Source organism: Struthio camelus, chromosome 1 (assembly GCF_040807025.1).
Source record: "Struthio camelus isolate bStrCam1 chromosome 1, bStrCam1.hap1, whole genome shotgun sequence".
NCBI lineage: Eukaryota > Metazoa > Chordata > Aves > Struthioniformes > Struthionidae > Struthio > Struthio camelus.
In genome coordinates, this window is record NC_090942.1 from 903507 (window position 1) to 920356 (window position 16850).

The window sequence follows — 16850 nt, forward strand, 5'->3', positions numbered from 1 at the left end:
AAGAATTGCGTCAAACCCATTTTCCAAAGAATCTTAAATTTTCACTGAACTGAATATTAAAAATGGTCCAGTATATGACGTACTTCTGAAGTGTTCATTACCGCTACCTAAGTGCTATAAAAACAATGATGCATAATTCTGTAAACAAGCTAAGGCACTGTACGTAATTAAACTAACAATGCATGGTTCCCCTGAGCAGAGGGATTTCCTTTTTGCAAGTTGTCGCGCAAAGGTAAAATTATTATTCCAAACTTCATCCCAAATTATTTTAAAATTGAGCAATAGTGGAATTAATGTGCTTTAGAGCTCACAATGGCCATCTGGTACATCCCAGTTGTGACTCGATGAACGTACTGGTGCAACCTTATTCTTCAAGAAATCGTATTTAATACTGTATGTCTCCTAAAATTCAATGAGCTTCAAGTGCATTTGGGTTGTTGTAGAGCTCATAATTCTTTTCCCTTCAAAAAGCATTTCTTGCTTTGAAGGAGAAATTAACAGTGTAAGTATTTGCAATCTATAAAATAAAAACTGTGCCGAGTGACACATTTATTAAGAAAAGGGAAAAAAACACACCAGTCAGTCTTAGCCCACCTCATAAAGGTTATACTAACCAGTTACAAAACACAGCGCTTTCCCTTCTTCTGTCATGTGCTAGCAGCAAGGTATCCTGCTCAACTAAAGGCAATTGTATTCTATTCTAGCTCCAGTTTCTGAATGCATGGGCTCTGAAGGAGTCTGATCTGAAAAAGAAAAGGTACAGATCACACTTGCAAGGGGCCGCAAACTCAAAATTAATCTCAACAGAGAAAAAAAATCCTGTTGCAACCTGACTAGTTGGTTATTGAATCAAATAGAGAATATTTACAAATAATTGTCTGAGCCTCACATTTTTTAAAGATATAGAGTGCTGCACTCAACATCAATACGCTTGATAGCCTCCAAAGTCCTTAGTTTAATAAGTCTTCTGAGAGCCTTCAGCTCTTCACTGCCTACATTGCTCTTGAAAATGAAACTAAATCCTTCCAAACCTAGCTTCAACCATATTGCACAACCATACTCCGGATTAGATGGTGGTTTGAGCAACAAGGTTTAAATAAATCCTTATATACACTGCTTAAGGAAACCATGCAAGTTAGGACAAGACTAGAAAAAAAAGGAGTAACGCAATATTCAATAAGAAGCCAGAAACTAACAACAAGGTGAAATGTATTCTGCAATAAATATTAACAGCTTTTCTGGAAACACTCTGAAGCGTGCAGCATCATTAACTTACAGTTATGAGGCTGCTGTGAACTTTGTGTAGGCATTGAATGCAGCATGACCCAGTTTAAGCCAATGAATAGTAAGCCTTTGAATGATATGACTTCTGAAAGATGCTCACACCCCTGAGTACACCCCTCCATTTTCCTCTGTTCTTTCCTATGCGACACGCATTTTTTTTTTTAAGAACTAAAGGCCACATGCAGTCTGAACAGAAAGCTGTAAGGTTTTCTCCATACAAGCGAATACCTTTCAACTGTTGGGGGTTTTTAATGGCCTGTGACATCCAAACTGCAGAAAAACCTCACTGCACTGCAAGCCCACAGCTACGCTTCTAACTCACAAACCTGCATAATACTGCACAGCAGCCCTTTCAATGTCTCCCCTATTGAGTGCTGTCCCGTAACATTAAGGGACAGGGATGAGGTTAAGAAATTGAATGTCACTTCATAGAGGACCATGTAAAATGTTTTATTTTAAAGCTGGGACTGGCAAAAAAAAAAATTGACTTATGCTTGCCTTGTGAGACCTTGTAACTGGAGATACAGGTGCTTTCAAAACAACAAAGCAGTAAGTGATAGAATAGGATTTCACCGAGAACCGATGGTGGGGTAAAAAAAGAACAACAAAGAAAATTAACATGCCATTGTAAACACCAGGTTTCATTTTGTCTATTTTTTCTAATCATAGCAAAACCTGCTGCAACAGCTAAATCAGCTGTTTATAATTTTTAAACACGTTTCAGAGTGAGATCACTGCTTTGAGAAGGGCAAGAAAAAAAGAAAACCTATTCTTTAAACGACTATAAATTGCAAGATGAGCTGCTATATGGCATCGAAAAAGTCAAACATTACACTGTAAAAAAAGAAATTATCTTGTTTATCAAGAACAATTGCTTTTAATCTGGCAGTCAGGATGCAAGACTCTTCTCCCTTGTAAAGCCTCCAGGGACATCAAATTGCAGGGTCAGTACCAGAGTACTTGCAAGAAGCTGTTGCCTATTTTCCGTGACTACTGGCAAACCACTTTGGTCTTCGACAGCATTTGCAGAAATAAGGGGGTGGGGGGGGGGTCCTCTCCAGTATAGCTGTTTTCCCTACTAGATAAACTGGATATCTCAAGAAAATGAGGCTCTTTCAGTTTTATTGTGATTATCATTGCAATAAGACAGTGCTTAGTGCTATGGAAGGTGAAGCCTAAGAAACGTTATTACCAAATACTGAGTAAAATATTACTGAAGAGAGTTATTAAGAATGTCAGAAAAAATGTGCAATCAAAGAGCAAAAAAAAACTAAAAAGCCCTAGCAGAGGACTGTAGATCCCTACACTGTATTTCAGGCACAAGTGCTAACTGGACAGGAGAGAAATCAAGGCGCTTCTGGCTGGAAGGATTAAGCTGAGAATGAAACACTAAGGGTACACCACGGCGTAAACCTTTTGTGACAGGCAGCAAGGTATCCTGCTATGTCTAAGCTATGCCACTGATAAATAATAATTTAAATTACAGTTCACTGGCTATTTATTTTAAAAAGGATTTTGTGATCCCAGTAGATGACAATGAAGCCAGTTAAATCGTTTTCCTTTAGGTATGTATTTAGGAATTCCCCTTAACTTCCACGCACCTGCACAATGCAGCTGCACAAACTCAAAAAAAAAAAAAAAAAAAAAAAAGCGTTCCCCTCAATACCTAGTCAAAAAGACTCAGGCGTCCCAAAACCTTTCCACCGGCAAACTGGGACACCTGAGTCTTTTTAACGAGGTATTTAGGGGGATGCTTTTTTTTTCTTTTTTTCAATTTGTGCACCCACCGGTCTTTCATTCTGCTTGCCAGCTGAAGCTCTGTAAAAAGCAACAGGGGTGGCAAAATCTTTAGACACTAAAAAAATTTATTCTTTGCTGGGTTTGTTGAAGACACATTATCCAGATGAATAATTGGGATTTTATCGGTCTGAACTGTTATAACTCTCTTAGGAAATTCTGTTAAAAGACTGGTGAAACTGTTGAATAACCTACAATTACCTACTTTCACTTGATCACTTTCCTTCAAGGACTATCTCACTTAAACTTAATTTTGAGCTGGTTCACATGTTCCTGCGTGGATACAATTTTAGAGAGGACCACACCTCTTTGTGACAGCAACGGGATTTCAATCCTACGAACGCAACCCCCAATCTCCCCTCTATTCAAAAAGGGTATGTAGTCACCAGGCTGCTCTTAGCACTATGACCTCCTCCCTGCACCTAGCATTAAGATCCTGTAGCAAGCAATGTAAAAGAATACAAACGGTAGGTCCGATCTGGTAAAAAAACACATTAATCCAAGCCATTTGACTTTTTATCTTGCCATAAGATCCTGCCTCCATGTCTCCAAACAAGTTATGTTTGATCTTTCTGCAGCATAGGGTTTTTCCGATTGCAAATCCCTGAAACTGTGTGGTTTTGTTTTGTTTTGTTTTTTTTTTGGCAAGTTTAATACCCTGGTACTGAACACGGCAGTTCAGATGGCTGAAAACAGTCAACTGACTTGATCATGACAGGATTCCCAAAGGGCTGTTTTATATCACTGAAAATAACTTATTTTTTCCACAATCCGACCAGCTAGAGAGAAATGTGTTACAATTTAAGTATCATTTAGTGTCAGCTGATCTGATCGCTTTTCATCTGCCAAGTGTGCAGAAAATTCCTCCTCTTCTCCCAGCAGGGGAGCACACGGGCAGTGCTCTACAGCAGCAGCAATGCTGGGAAAGCAGCAATGTGGATAACTGCACAAGCCACCAACCCCTTGTAATCCAGCTGTGTCAAAGCCCAGCTGGGTAAAATCACTGAACTAGGATGTCCTAGAAGAAACATTTCCCCTGTAAGTTATTTTTTGCTAGTTTTGGTCTTGTACAACAAATGTCTGTCCATAACTTGCTACTGTTCGTGTACCTGTACACATATAAAAATCATGCTTATTGTGCTCTGAGTCTCCGCTTCACCAGGTTTCTTACATATCCAACTGTGTGTGTATAAATATATACAGAATAGTACATATTGCAAATATATATCTATATACACACACTCATCAGTGTACATAGTCAAAACTAAAATTATGTATACCATATAGATACAGATAGATTCAAAATACTGCATATAAACAAGGAAAGACAGGGCTGACTATAACTTCTGTCTACTCTTCATTGGTTTCTGATCAACTATCTTAACAAGCCTATGATTTTTTTTAAAGGATACCGCTGGTTTAAGTAAATCCATCTTTGGTAGATAATATGTCTGCTCTAACCTCGAGCAATAGTCCTTCCCTAGATCACAAGGCTTATTCAGTGAGACGACAGCACATTTCTGGTGCAAAAAAAAAAAAAAAAAAAAAAAACCCTCCAGCAGTCAAAGTGTGTCCTGATGTGCCACTGTTGAAGAACAGACCCGAGGAGACACAATTCTGAGACTGCACATGGCATGACACATCTTACAGAAAGGGTTCACTGAACTGCTCAGTCAACTCATTCAATGTTTAAAACAACTATTTATCTTAACGTCAGCTGAAAGCAGAATAGCAGTCAGAAGCCCAGCTGCCATACAGAGCTCTTGGCGGTAGCCTAAAACGGCCAAGAAGAAAGTTGAGACAGCAACGAGGGCCGAAAGCGAATTGCAGGCCACAGACCAGAGACAGTGGAACCCTCAAATCTATCCATATCCATTCCGACCGCAGATAGAAGGGAAGTTCAAATTTACAAACAAGAATTTTATGAACAGTTTGCCCATAAAATCATTTGAGCTAGGCAAGGAAACCATCTTCTGACTCTATGTCTGCTCTGAACTGCAAACTCCAAGTTATCAGAGATGAGAAACTTTCTAAGTCAGTTTGTTGGCTGGTGTGAAGAGCAACGCAATGGGGCCGTGAGCTATAATTTGGAGTGCCAATCCCAGATGTGGAGGAATCATTCACTGTCACAAAAGCAAGAAAGCTTGTGCATATCTGTGAATCTATTCAACTGCTGATAAGAAGTCTTATCATAGAAGTAACTGGACACAAGCAATTAAATCCATGAACTTCAGATAATGAGCCCCTCAGTATGCTACTACACTATGCTTTTAGATCTGCTTACTGGACACGTGTTCAATATATTATTAAAGCTTTCACTTAAATTTCTAGACTCAAAGCCAAAAGCTAATGAACACAAAGTTTAGAGCTTGCAATAATAGGCATAGATAGACATGTCCTTGCACATCTCTGTTTTACGATGTTATTGCTGCCAGCTGTTCCGTACCACTTCTCGGGTGGAGGTGACTGCCCCAAAAACCAAGACATCATGAATATAACTTATCAGCATTCTTGCAACATCAGCCAGCATGACTTGAAGCACAGCTCAAGGTGATTTAAGCTAACACAGATGCCTCTTAAGCCATTCCAAGTATATCTGAAAAAGGATCTCTATGATGTAATCTAGTGCAAAGATCATTTATCTGTTTACCAAGGGGGCTGAAAATGTATCAAGACAAGGGAAAGATCAAATTCTGCCCATTAAGGACGTTTTCCCTTAATCCTTCACTCTTAAGTAGACTATACTTAGTCATAATTGCAGCACGATGGAACTTGCAAGCACTACAGGCAAGAACTAGGAATGAGAACAGACTGGAAAAGAACTATTGTCATCATGTGGCATTTAATGGGACTGAAGCCCAATCATGGTCTTCAATCAACTGCTGGAATCGGGTGCACTGATGTTGTATTTTATGAACAATTTTTCAGCTTTCATAGTATCGTTCGTGGGTGTTTACAGAGCACCCTGAAAAGAACCTGATTTTCAAGAAAATGTCTAGCACCAATTATCTGAAAGTTAAGACTTAAATGCGTCTCCAATTAGGAACTCAAAACTACTAATCATTTCTGAACATCCTGGCGAAGAGTGGGACTGACCTCTAAAGGGCGGGCAGAGTAACCAAAGCAGAGAGTGAGATTTTCCTTCCAGCACAATGTAACTTTAAATTATTTATTTTAAATTACAAGAAGGGAGCGAGAAGACTTCCAGAACAACAGTGCTATGCCATGAAAGCACCAGCTTACCAAATAATTGCAGCTGAGAGAAATCACAGCTATGTCAGCAGCATACAAGTGGCCCACAATCCTAGCACACACGCTTCCAAGATGCACACAGCGATCTCATCCTCCTCTCTGCACTGTAATCTCCATATCTGACATTCCAAAAAAGGAATTCCTCTGTTTTCCTCAAGATCAAAAATGAAAATATTTTGTCTTTGGGCATATAACGATAGCCTCGTGCTGTGGGTACGACACCGTCGGATACTGATCCAGCAGAACAGACTGACTCTAACAAGTGAAAACATTTTGTTCATCTCACTCCCCCGCAACACACTCCCTCTCAATACAGTTAAGAAAATTTCATATGCACTACATACATATCACAGTTAAAAATAAAGTACTTTTTAAAATGACTGAAGTCTGGCTAGGATGCCTTTGCTCATAACAACAGATCTGTGTGAGGTACTTTTTCATACTCACAGGGTAAAGTCCCTCATCAGGCATGAGTGAGAATATATCTGAAAATAAGCTATTTGGCTACCTATGTGTCAAGCTTCATGCTTTTATTCCAAAGTGAATGATTTTCCAGCTTAGATCTTGGACTAATAAAATAAGCGGCATTTAACATTTGACAGGTGGATTTCAGCATACAGCTTACACACAAAAGCAGGCCCAGCTCCGCATCTAGACTACAGGGGTATAGAATGAGCACTGTTCATGGCGATCTGCTGTTACCAGCCTGAGCCTGGTTCTGTAAGTGGCCCAACATCTACACCCGTATATGACCTATTTGCACAAGTCCAGTCTGGGAACAAGCTCATTGCAGAGGCCAGCACAGATCAGTGCAGACCTGCGTCTGAAACTGGTACAGTCCTTATAGAAGTAGGTCCTTCAGCCTCTGCAGAAGATCCTGCGCTCCAGGGTCAAGTACACACTTTTAACTGACCTTGCTCCCAGGCAGCTTGAAGCGTAGTCCATTTCTCCATACCGTTTTCTACTATCCCATGGGAGCAGTATGTCCCTACCCAAAATCTCTCCATGATCAACTACCTGGGGAGTAACAGCAGGAGTCCTGTGCTGGGGCCATTTCATTCTCCAATGTTGTCACTAGGTACAAAGTGCAAAAGTGTTGCTGTTCCTGCATCCATTAAAAACGTTAAAAACAGAACAAAAAACAAACAGAAATGGATTTCCATAATAATCTGAAAATACATTAGTCTCCGAAAAGCCAGCAAACACCTGATAACCTGGTTGTGCCACATCTGCTCTTGTTCCTGCATGGCAGCAGTCCAGTGGATCGTTATCCTCTTAGCTGGCAAACAACATGCTACCTTCTTTGCATACGCTCCAGCCAACAGAGGATGAACATCTGGGAAGTTGAATTTTGATGGCTCGGACAGAAGAGACCAATTGCTAAACGACCCAAGATCCTGCAGTGAATTCTCACGTCTCCAGAGGAGAGAGCACTGAGCAATTCACTGGAATGCAGAGACTTCCCATTTCTTAAGGCAGTTCAGCATTACAGTAAATTAACTATCTGGCCTCTTGCTTGGGACAACGTCAATGACTTCCCTCCCACCCCACAGAAACATAAAATAAAATCCCTCCCTGCTTCATCCCATTTAAAGTGTTTGCATCTTTTCCTCCTATGAAATGTTTCTGATAAGGCTTTATTGCTATACAAAAGCGGTGCAAATGCTGCCCAAAGACAGCTCCATCAGGAACTTTGGTCACACGACTGCGGGACTTTTTGTGCACTGTCCAAGTCCCAGCGTTAGACCTGCTACCTTTCTGAAGAGAAGCTGAATACTGTGTGCAATAACACTAAGAAAATAGGACTGAACCCCAAATACAAAACAAAAACGAGGGAGAGAGGGAAGGGAACAAAGAACTAAAATTAGGCAGAAGGCTTGCTTGGGAAGAACCCCATCATTCCTGTGATGACTAACCGATCAATGCTACATTTAGACAATGCAAGTGTCTTTCAGAACAGATTGTTGGTGTTGAAACTGCATGTCTGGTCCTGAATGCCAGCTCTCTCATCAATGCAGCATTTATTAAAAAATAAAATTAAAATGAAAAAAAAAATTGACAAATTGCATCACCAGGTAGCAGCCTGGCCTGGATCACACACGTCCCATTGCTTTTGTTTCATCAAGCAGGGCCATTTAATGTGGCTTCAGCACAGGGCAAGACTTCTTCTTTCCTATAGACGAACCAAAAGAGTAATATTAGAGAAATAAAACTACTGGACCATGCTCACTCCTAAAGCTTACTTTCATCCTGGCATTAACGCTGGAAACTTTCCTTTAGTATCTCAGTCATCCTTCCTCTATTTTTGTTTCTTCTACTTCCTCTGAATCCTTTACAAAATATTACATTTAGAGACCAAAATGGAAATTGAGAAGTCAACTTTAACCACTGATTACACAACATTAATTAACCCATTGAATAAGAAAGTTTGAAATATAAGCATCAGAGTTCTGAGTACACAAACAGGCTCTAAGTGACCTGACCAGGCTCATCGAGGCCTTCTCCAACCATTAGCCTGGGAGCTGCATTTCAGTTCAGGCCCTTGGCCCTGGACTTTGCCTGAACTACGTCTTATGTATGCTGTGCCTGGCCTTGGACTTTCCCCGAGACCTGCCTTGTTGTCCCAGGACAACGATGTGTCTGGGACGTATGTGTCTGACGATCACTGGACGGGGTACTATGGGACTGCGCCCCTTGTTCGTGGGGTGATTGCTTCTACCTGCCTTGCTGTAACCCTCAGCTCCCAGTTCACTACCCCTTGCCTGCTGGTGTACTCAGGGCCCTGACGGCACCTGGGGTGTGGCGGCAAAGAACAATCACCCAAAGGGATAATCAGCTTGCTTCCAGATATGTGTTAAAACCAGCCCTAGAATTTATGGGATGCCAGTTGTAAGGTGTGGACTCAAATGCCACACAAAAGCTGTACAGAGGAGGCATACGAAGTAATATAGCTGAGACCCGGACCATATTTTACTGAAGTAGAGTTTAGTGGATCAGGTTGTCATGAAGTTCTAAGCGCTAGTTAGAATTTTTTCCTCTCACTAGAAGTATCTAATGGAAGAAATTCCTCTAGGATGGTCCAGATGTCTAGCTTCAGCTAAGCACCATCATTCAAGATTCAGTCTAACAGAGGGCTTGTTTCAAGAGGATTCAGTGAGGCAAGAGGCCACAAGACTGTGGAGATGACAGCACCAGATACGCAGAATGATTGGTCTGCATATTTAAAATGTCCCTAGCAGTCACATTTATAAAAATCGTTAGTGTCATTTCTCTCCTCAAGATACTTCCAGTTTCCGTTTCAAAACCCATTCTCCAAATTTCCTCATATTTTTCTCATTGTTAATGTCTATAAGTTCATCTGAATAACGAAACCTATGCTATTTGAATATTTGTTCTGCAACAAAAAGAAATCAGAAGTCCATTATTTTAATGATAAAACAGGTAATTTTATAGAACCTCTGAGAAACTCAAAAATGCGTTTAACATACTGTTGTAACGCAATCGTCCTACACTCCCTTCAGTCTAATACACTCTAAGACGCTCAAGATGCATCAATCATATAGCAGTTGACCATACATTAGTGTTAGAATAACTCCCGTCAGTGACATGCTAAAAGTCTATTCTCCGACACAGAGTGGTAAGAAATTTTTGAGCAGCTCACCTGTCTTTTGTTGCCATTTCTGCACCAGCTGTGACAACAGCTGCGGTGTTCTGGCGTTCCTCGGAGCGCTGGGCCGTGTTGTTCAGTGGTTTGGATGCTTTCGTCGTTCCGATGTCAGTGATGGTCAGCTTATCAATAACCATACAGTCTGCATCACTGTGTGGGGAGAATTCAAGTTCAAGTTAAATGATAACTAATGGGATTTAAATTCCAATGGAGAAAAAGACATTCTTCCTCCTCACCTAACACAGGTCACAACATTCCCATAAAGAAATAAGAACTGAAAATAAACTGGAATTTAAAAGCATTATATGCATCCTGGAGGCTACATTTTCTAAAAATCAACAAGACACCAAAAATGCACAAGAACAACAATTCCTGAAGAAAGGCGTTTTCATTTCCTGAGGCAAAATCAGGCCTATGAATTCTCACTGTATCATCATTGCCTGAAAACAAGACCTTTCAAATACTCTCTGCAACTAACTCTCCTGGTGCATTGTCCTATGAGTGAACACAGAAAACAAACTATGAGCCTGCTGGATTAACAGTAGAAAGGATGCAACATGAAGTATCTTCAGTTAAGCCTTTGCAAGTTTAGAGGGTCTAGACAATCAAGTTTGCTACTAGAAGGAATAAACTAGAAACACACTACTTACCTGTAACAGCAACTGGAGACTATCAATACCATTACAGTTCACCATTCCTGGAATCGTCCTCCCTCACCCAGCAAAGCCTAGAAAATTCCCAAGCCCACAATTCTTTACACTGTTCATTCTGGAAAAGCACATTTCTGATCTAGCATAGGCACCTATGCTGCTATAAGCTAAAGGTTTTTCCCAAGTGGTAACTGATACTTCTGTGCCCATTCAGAAGAGACTTAAATTTGAGTTCAGAACCTTAAACCCTGAGGAAGAAAGAAGTTAACTGGATGTTCACGAACGGTATCTTCTGAAGCCAAATATAGCTAAAGTAACTCGCTTTCAGGAACATACAACATGGCAGAGCCGCACGCTTGCGGGATTACACTTCCAATGACGTATCCCTAAAACGAAACAAATGCTGAAATCCTGAAAAAAGAAAAAACTGCCAGTAGAAAACCTCCAGATCTTCTACATGCATATTAAAAAGCCCCTGTGTGACTACTGTGAACATCTTTATTTTTTTGCCTCTATATACAGTAAAATACAATAATGCTAAATGCAAAGATGACATTTGAAATAGAGAGCCTAAAGATGAACATGTTTAGGATCGATGTAATTACACCATGGATGTCCTGGAAGGATTAGTTCTGCAACACAAAGATGAGTCCCACTTTATAAGATGACGAACTGATAGCATCTGAAGAATGCACTAACAGGGTCTGACTGCATTGTATATTTATCTGTTTTTTAAATCTTATACCAATTTCTCTACACACACGTGTATGTCTGTATTCGCTCTAGGGTTTAGATGCTTACTGCTAGAGTTGAGTCTTGCTTCAAATAGGACAGCCCGTGGTATGATTTTCATACTGTATAATTCTAGTAGGTTATGACCTAAAGGATATAGACAGACAGTATATGGTCATACTTTTTTCTGGGAATAATGACATGCCTAAGAAAGTAGAGAGAGAACAAGCACATGAATGATTTTCCTAACAATTTTAACCCAGTCCAGTTTCAAGAATGATTTCTTATCTATCTGGCAGAGAGCATGTTTACACAAATGGAAGGAGAGCTCACTAGACGACTGAGCAGAAATTCTGTCAGCAACTAAAAGTGGAGTTTATAAAATACACATATCACCACAGTCTGATACTTCAAACACGTGACACAGAGTTTGAGATCTAGTTTCTATTTCTGTAGCTACTTTTCTATGTGCTCCTGAAAAACTATGTTAAAAAAGTGATGAATAATGACATCAAAACAATTATCTTTATAAAGATCTAACATGCTCTTAAAAAGAAATACTATAAGTACAAGAATATACTTTAGAGAAACTCCTGGGGATGGATGAGACGACAGAGAATCAAAAACTAACTCTGTTAATTACGTAGCCATAAAGATCATCAGAAAATGACCTCCCACACAAGAAACCCGAGCTCGTGAGGTTTAAACGGGTCAAAGATAAACTTAAATTCAATCACTACGATTTCCATGATACAAGGATTCCAATGTTATGAAGTCCTAAGGGAACGCAATCACTAAGGCGGCACAGAAATGTATCTGTCTTCAACAGGCTCATGGAAAAGCAAAGCTGGACACCTAAATCTCTGCAGAAGAATACTTACAAGCCAAACTAACAAGTTAAAAAATAAAACAGGCAGGTTGTGTGGAACACAGAATACTACGATCCAGATTGGAGAGTCAATAACAATATCTAATTCAAGAATAATTGAGAATAATTCTAGAATAAACCCTAATACCGATAACTATTTTGCACTAACATATGCTCCTGGTGAGCTTTCTCTTAGCAGCTAGGCGTGTCCTTTAAGCTCCAGTGTGGTATATCCCTGTTGCCAGTGCAAGCAATCAAATGGTCCACTTCCACATCGCCAGAGACAAACACTCAACCTGGTTACGGGCCGCTCCAAATCCTGACAGAGTGGAGAACAGGGACAGGGACAGTCTGTATGCAACCTGTGAAGGAACATAACTGTTCTCTCATGAGGTTGGTTAAGACACATTAAGGAAGAAATGATATTAGCAACCCAGTCTACATCTACTGTAGCCTCTTCTCAGTTTCCTGTTGTAAGCCCTGCAAACAGACCTGGAAAGAATTAGGTGCTGCTCTAATCCAGAGCCACTTGTAAAATCTTTTACCAGTAGGGCGAAGTCTGTCCAGAACTGTCTTTTTTCACAGTGAGTAAGCGCTCAGTAAAAACAACTCGTGAACACCACCTACTGCCATGCCCACTGGGTTTTTCACTACATGAAAGTTAGGGTGCTTTTCCTCTAAGATCATTAAGTACGATATTGTAGCCAAACTGTGCAACTTAATGACCAACTTTGTAAACACTACTCTCTGGAGGTCACGTATAAGAGAGAGTGCTCTCTTTCTCCAAACATTGCAAGGCATCCTGAGATATCGAAGCACCCTCAGCACACAGGCTGAATGTACCAACTCTTCAAACTTATCAGAAAATAAGACTAGAAGATATGACCAGCATTATCAGGTCCAGTCATCTTCATCCCTAGAAGCTCAGAACACACTCTGCATAAAATAAATTGAAAGAAGTCTCCTTCCAACTACTGTTTTCTTCCGGACTGCTACGGCACAGGGGCTGGTGGTGTTCCCCCTCACCTGGAGCTTTTGTGAGCATCTGGTTAGCAGAGTTGGTCAAGTTTCCCTCACTGCAGGCATGACACAGCTGAACTCAAAACATCCTGAAGAGGGTAGCGTCCTTTTAAACTTTATGCAACAAGGCTCTCTGAATGAGTGAGAACTTCAAGATAATCTTGGGTTCTAGGGACAGAATAAACTTTGTGGCAGCAAAGGGCTACTGCTTGGTCTCTTGCAAAGTGAACACAGCAGGCAATTAATCAGCTGGGAATCTCAGTGAAGGGTAAATATCTATACGCTACTGCGGACACTGGCAAGAAATACCTCCTGCTGGAGCCATCGTTCGAACATGACATCTGGCAAGTTTCTGCCTTACTCACTTGAAGGTGGATGAACTAAGGAATGCTACCAACGGTACAACTCACAAATTGTTCTGAAGCATGGCAGGGGATAGTAAAGAGAGTAAAGGGGAAATAAGTAAGCATCTTGCTTACTCTTCCTGGTTATCTGATATTTCATATCTGTAACATTATCTATGATTTGTCTTTTTTAGGCAGTAAGCTCCCTGAGGCAGGCACAATCATGTCTCCTCCAGGTTATGCGTACTGCCAAGCACTCCAATTTCACTTAGAACAATTACGTGATAAATTACAATAATGATCTTAATCAACGGAAGTATTTATTACACAACTTCTTCAAAAGCTGTTATTTTATGTTAAAGGATGTATTCAATACATCACACAAGGAAGGCTACAGAAACACTACTGCTCAGAGTTGCTAGTGTCTGTGCAAAATGTATGCGCACACATACAGTGCTTCACCACTGGGAAACGTGAACAGGTTGTTACAGCAACGATCAGAAGATAAGGTAGTCAAGGAAAGCCATAACAATATTATATCTGGTTTCAAGAAGGCTTCAAGGGCCCTTTCCCAAATGCACACAGATTACTTTAGAAGAGAGATTTGAGGTGATGAACTCTGGCTTCTAGCTGCCTTCGGATACTTTTCCTCTTAGACGAATGATAAGGATGATCCTGCACAGGAGGTATGACTTCCTCATCTGCCCTCATATGAATTCTTCTCAGACATTTGCTTTTCACACGCTCCTAAAAGCTTGCAGCTCTCTCAACTAATGAGTTTCACCTATGTAAACTTTTTTCTTAAGAGAAAAATCTGCCACAAAGATTGCATGGAATTCTCAGCTATTACTACATGTACTATAATACACGCAATATAAGAAATGTCATAAATCCTAATTCCAGATCTCAGGTACTATTAAATGGTTGTTCTTTTTTTTTTTTTTTTGCTCTAAAGTTTTTTTTTGCTCTAATCCCGCAAATACAAAGCCTCCCCAGACTAATAATATAATCATTTTCCTTGAAGAGCAGTTTCTTCCTAGAAAAACAGGATGAAATGAAGAAGTTCATACTTTGTAATTACTGCATTTCTCATAAAACTATTCTATACCAACACTGATACACGGTTAAAATAAAGTAATATACTGCTCCATTTATAAAGAGGAAAACTTTAGGTGCTTGCTTAATATTTGGTAACACTTCAGTTCTTTCCAGCAATTTCCTCCAGCTTTATGGAGAAAATACTTTATATTGCAACTTTTTTGCAACCCCCCTCTCTTGCCCAGCTAGCTTCACTATGCAAAGTTCTTTACAAGACCCACTTCTACACTGCTACTGCAACACACATGCATCTTCGCTCACCCTGTCTTTCCATTGATCTGCTTATGGAGAGCCTCTTGGATCTAGCAAGAGGAATTAAACTATAACTATTTCGGTAGGTGTTTCAAATACGCCAGCCTGACTCTGAATTGTGCTACGAGACAGGGATCCACCTGCTTTAGCACCTCATGCAGCTTTTCATGATGCAAAGTGCAATATTGATCTACATCTCATTGTTAAAAGATCTGTAAGGAATTCAGGCGGTAGCCATGAATGATCCAAGAGCTTTAAGTATTTCAGGAAAAAAAGGATTTGATACTGAATACAACAGCCTTAGATTCTACCCACCTCTGAAGCTCACTATTGTGGCTCCTGGGATACACTAGATATCCTCTTAGACTCTTTGGTGAACAGTAAGTATCACAGACATCAAAACAATGTAAACATACGCTAGGAAAAACAGTGGTACTATAAACAAAGAAGCAAGACTTGTATAAAAAGCATACCTAAACACAAGTCTCATGCTGAGCCCATAAGCAAGTCCTTAAAAACCAGACTCTGCAACAATCAACCAAAAGACAGAAAGTAAGAGATGCAATGGCAGCCATGCTAAATACACACTTCTTAACAGACTGTTACAATATTTGTTCTTGGCTAACAGTTAGACAAAGTCATACAAGGTGGGAGGTCTGACTTCCAAAATGACATGCAGTCTTACATTATAAAGACCAACACATGTGCCAGCATAAAAGATCCAATCTATGCCAATTATTGCACTACATGTTCATCTCTGGTTGGAAAAAACGAGAGTTTTACAGCGAAATGGGACCTCAGTTTAGTCACTTTGTTTTTACTTTTCTTCCCCAATAGAAGTACGGATATATAGCCAATGTTTACAAAAATGCTGGAGTCATGCTCCATGCCCAGTTTTCCACAGCATGCTTATTGTTTCCTAATAATCTATTTAAAGCATTCAGTAACTCTTGCCAGTTAGTCAGCAAAACAAGATACCAGCAAGAAACCATCTTTTGTGCTGATTTTTCATGCTCAAGTTCTTGTACAATAGCAACTCCGTATGTCATGCAAGACGAACAGTCAGCAGGCACAGGAAAGAAAAACGTATCCCAAAATGGGAGAGCTCAAAACATCCACTGTGACAACGTAACTCCATTCAGCTTGGGAAACTGGAGGATTATTTTCTCTACTGCATGTAAGTGGATGTTGCGCTAAAATTCCTTGCTCAATAACAGCAAAAGCAAACCAATTGCTCGGTTGCTCTGTGCAAGAGCCATGCCTGCCACAGTCCTTTCTGGATCCCCCATGCAGTGGAGAGAATGCCAGCTCTCACCTCCGAGTCCATGCCCAAGGCAATGGAAAGAACCATTGCCAGCTGTTATTTCAGAGCTATTTCAGCAGGAGGAATTTAAGGTTTTCACTGCTTTTAGAATGAAAGCTAAATATTTTCATCCGAGAACTGTGTATGATCAGAAACAAAAGAGGAGACTTAAGGTGATTTTAGAGAAACACAATACTTCCAAAATACAGAAATCACTCGTTTTGTCTCATTTGGACTTCAGCTCTAAGAAAACCCCTGCAGCACTTACAACGCTAGCTTCCAAAGCTCAAGAAGGTACAAATTAAGCATTGATATTCAATAGACACGAAAGAAATATATTTGTTTTAAACAGATAGCAAGCACTGTTGATCTGGTGGAATTCCAGCCTCCATTCTAAACTTTCTTTTTTCTGTTGCTTACTAAAACATTCATCTTCATGTTTAGTCTCTGGTCAAAGCTACTCAGGAGAGGAGGCAATAGGGTGAAGTTGACAGCAAACATATTCAACAATTAAAAAAAAAAGATTAAAAAGAAAAAATGCATCAGCAGTTCAGGAAAAGTTAATAAAATGAGAGAGAAATTA

At 40.1% G+C, this 16850-nt stretch overlaps 1 protein-coding gene across 2 annotated transcripts in view; it reads right to left on the reverse strand.

The window, feature by feature from the left end:
- Positions 1 to 614: 614 nt before the first annotated feature.
- Positions 615 to 16850, reverse strand: part of PPP6R2 (protein phosphatase 6 regulatory subunit 2) — a 107201-nt gene continuing 90965 nt past the window's right edge. Inside the window, exons 23-25 of one of the 2 annotated variants that reach the window (XM_068941634.1) lie at positions 9995 to 10150; positions 8406 to 8506; positions 615 to 743 (exon numbers count right to left, since the gene is read on the reverse strand). In XM_068941634.1, the coding sequence (XP_068797735.1) occupies positions 8455 to 8506; positions 9995 to 10150 (208 nt within the window). In that variant the 3' untranslated portion in view covers positions 615 to 743; positions 8406 to 8454. Of the gene's footprint in view, positions 744 to 8337; positions 8507 to 9994; positions 10151 to 16850 lie in introns of those variants that run through there. The other variant, XM_068941557.1, reaches the window with a different exon arrangement.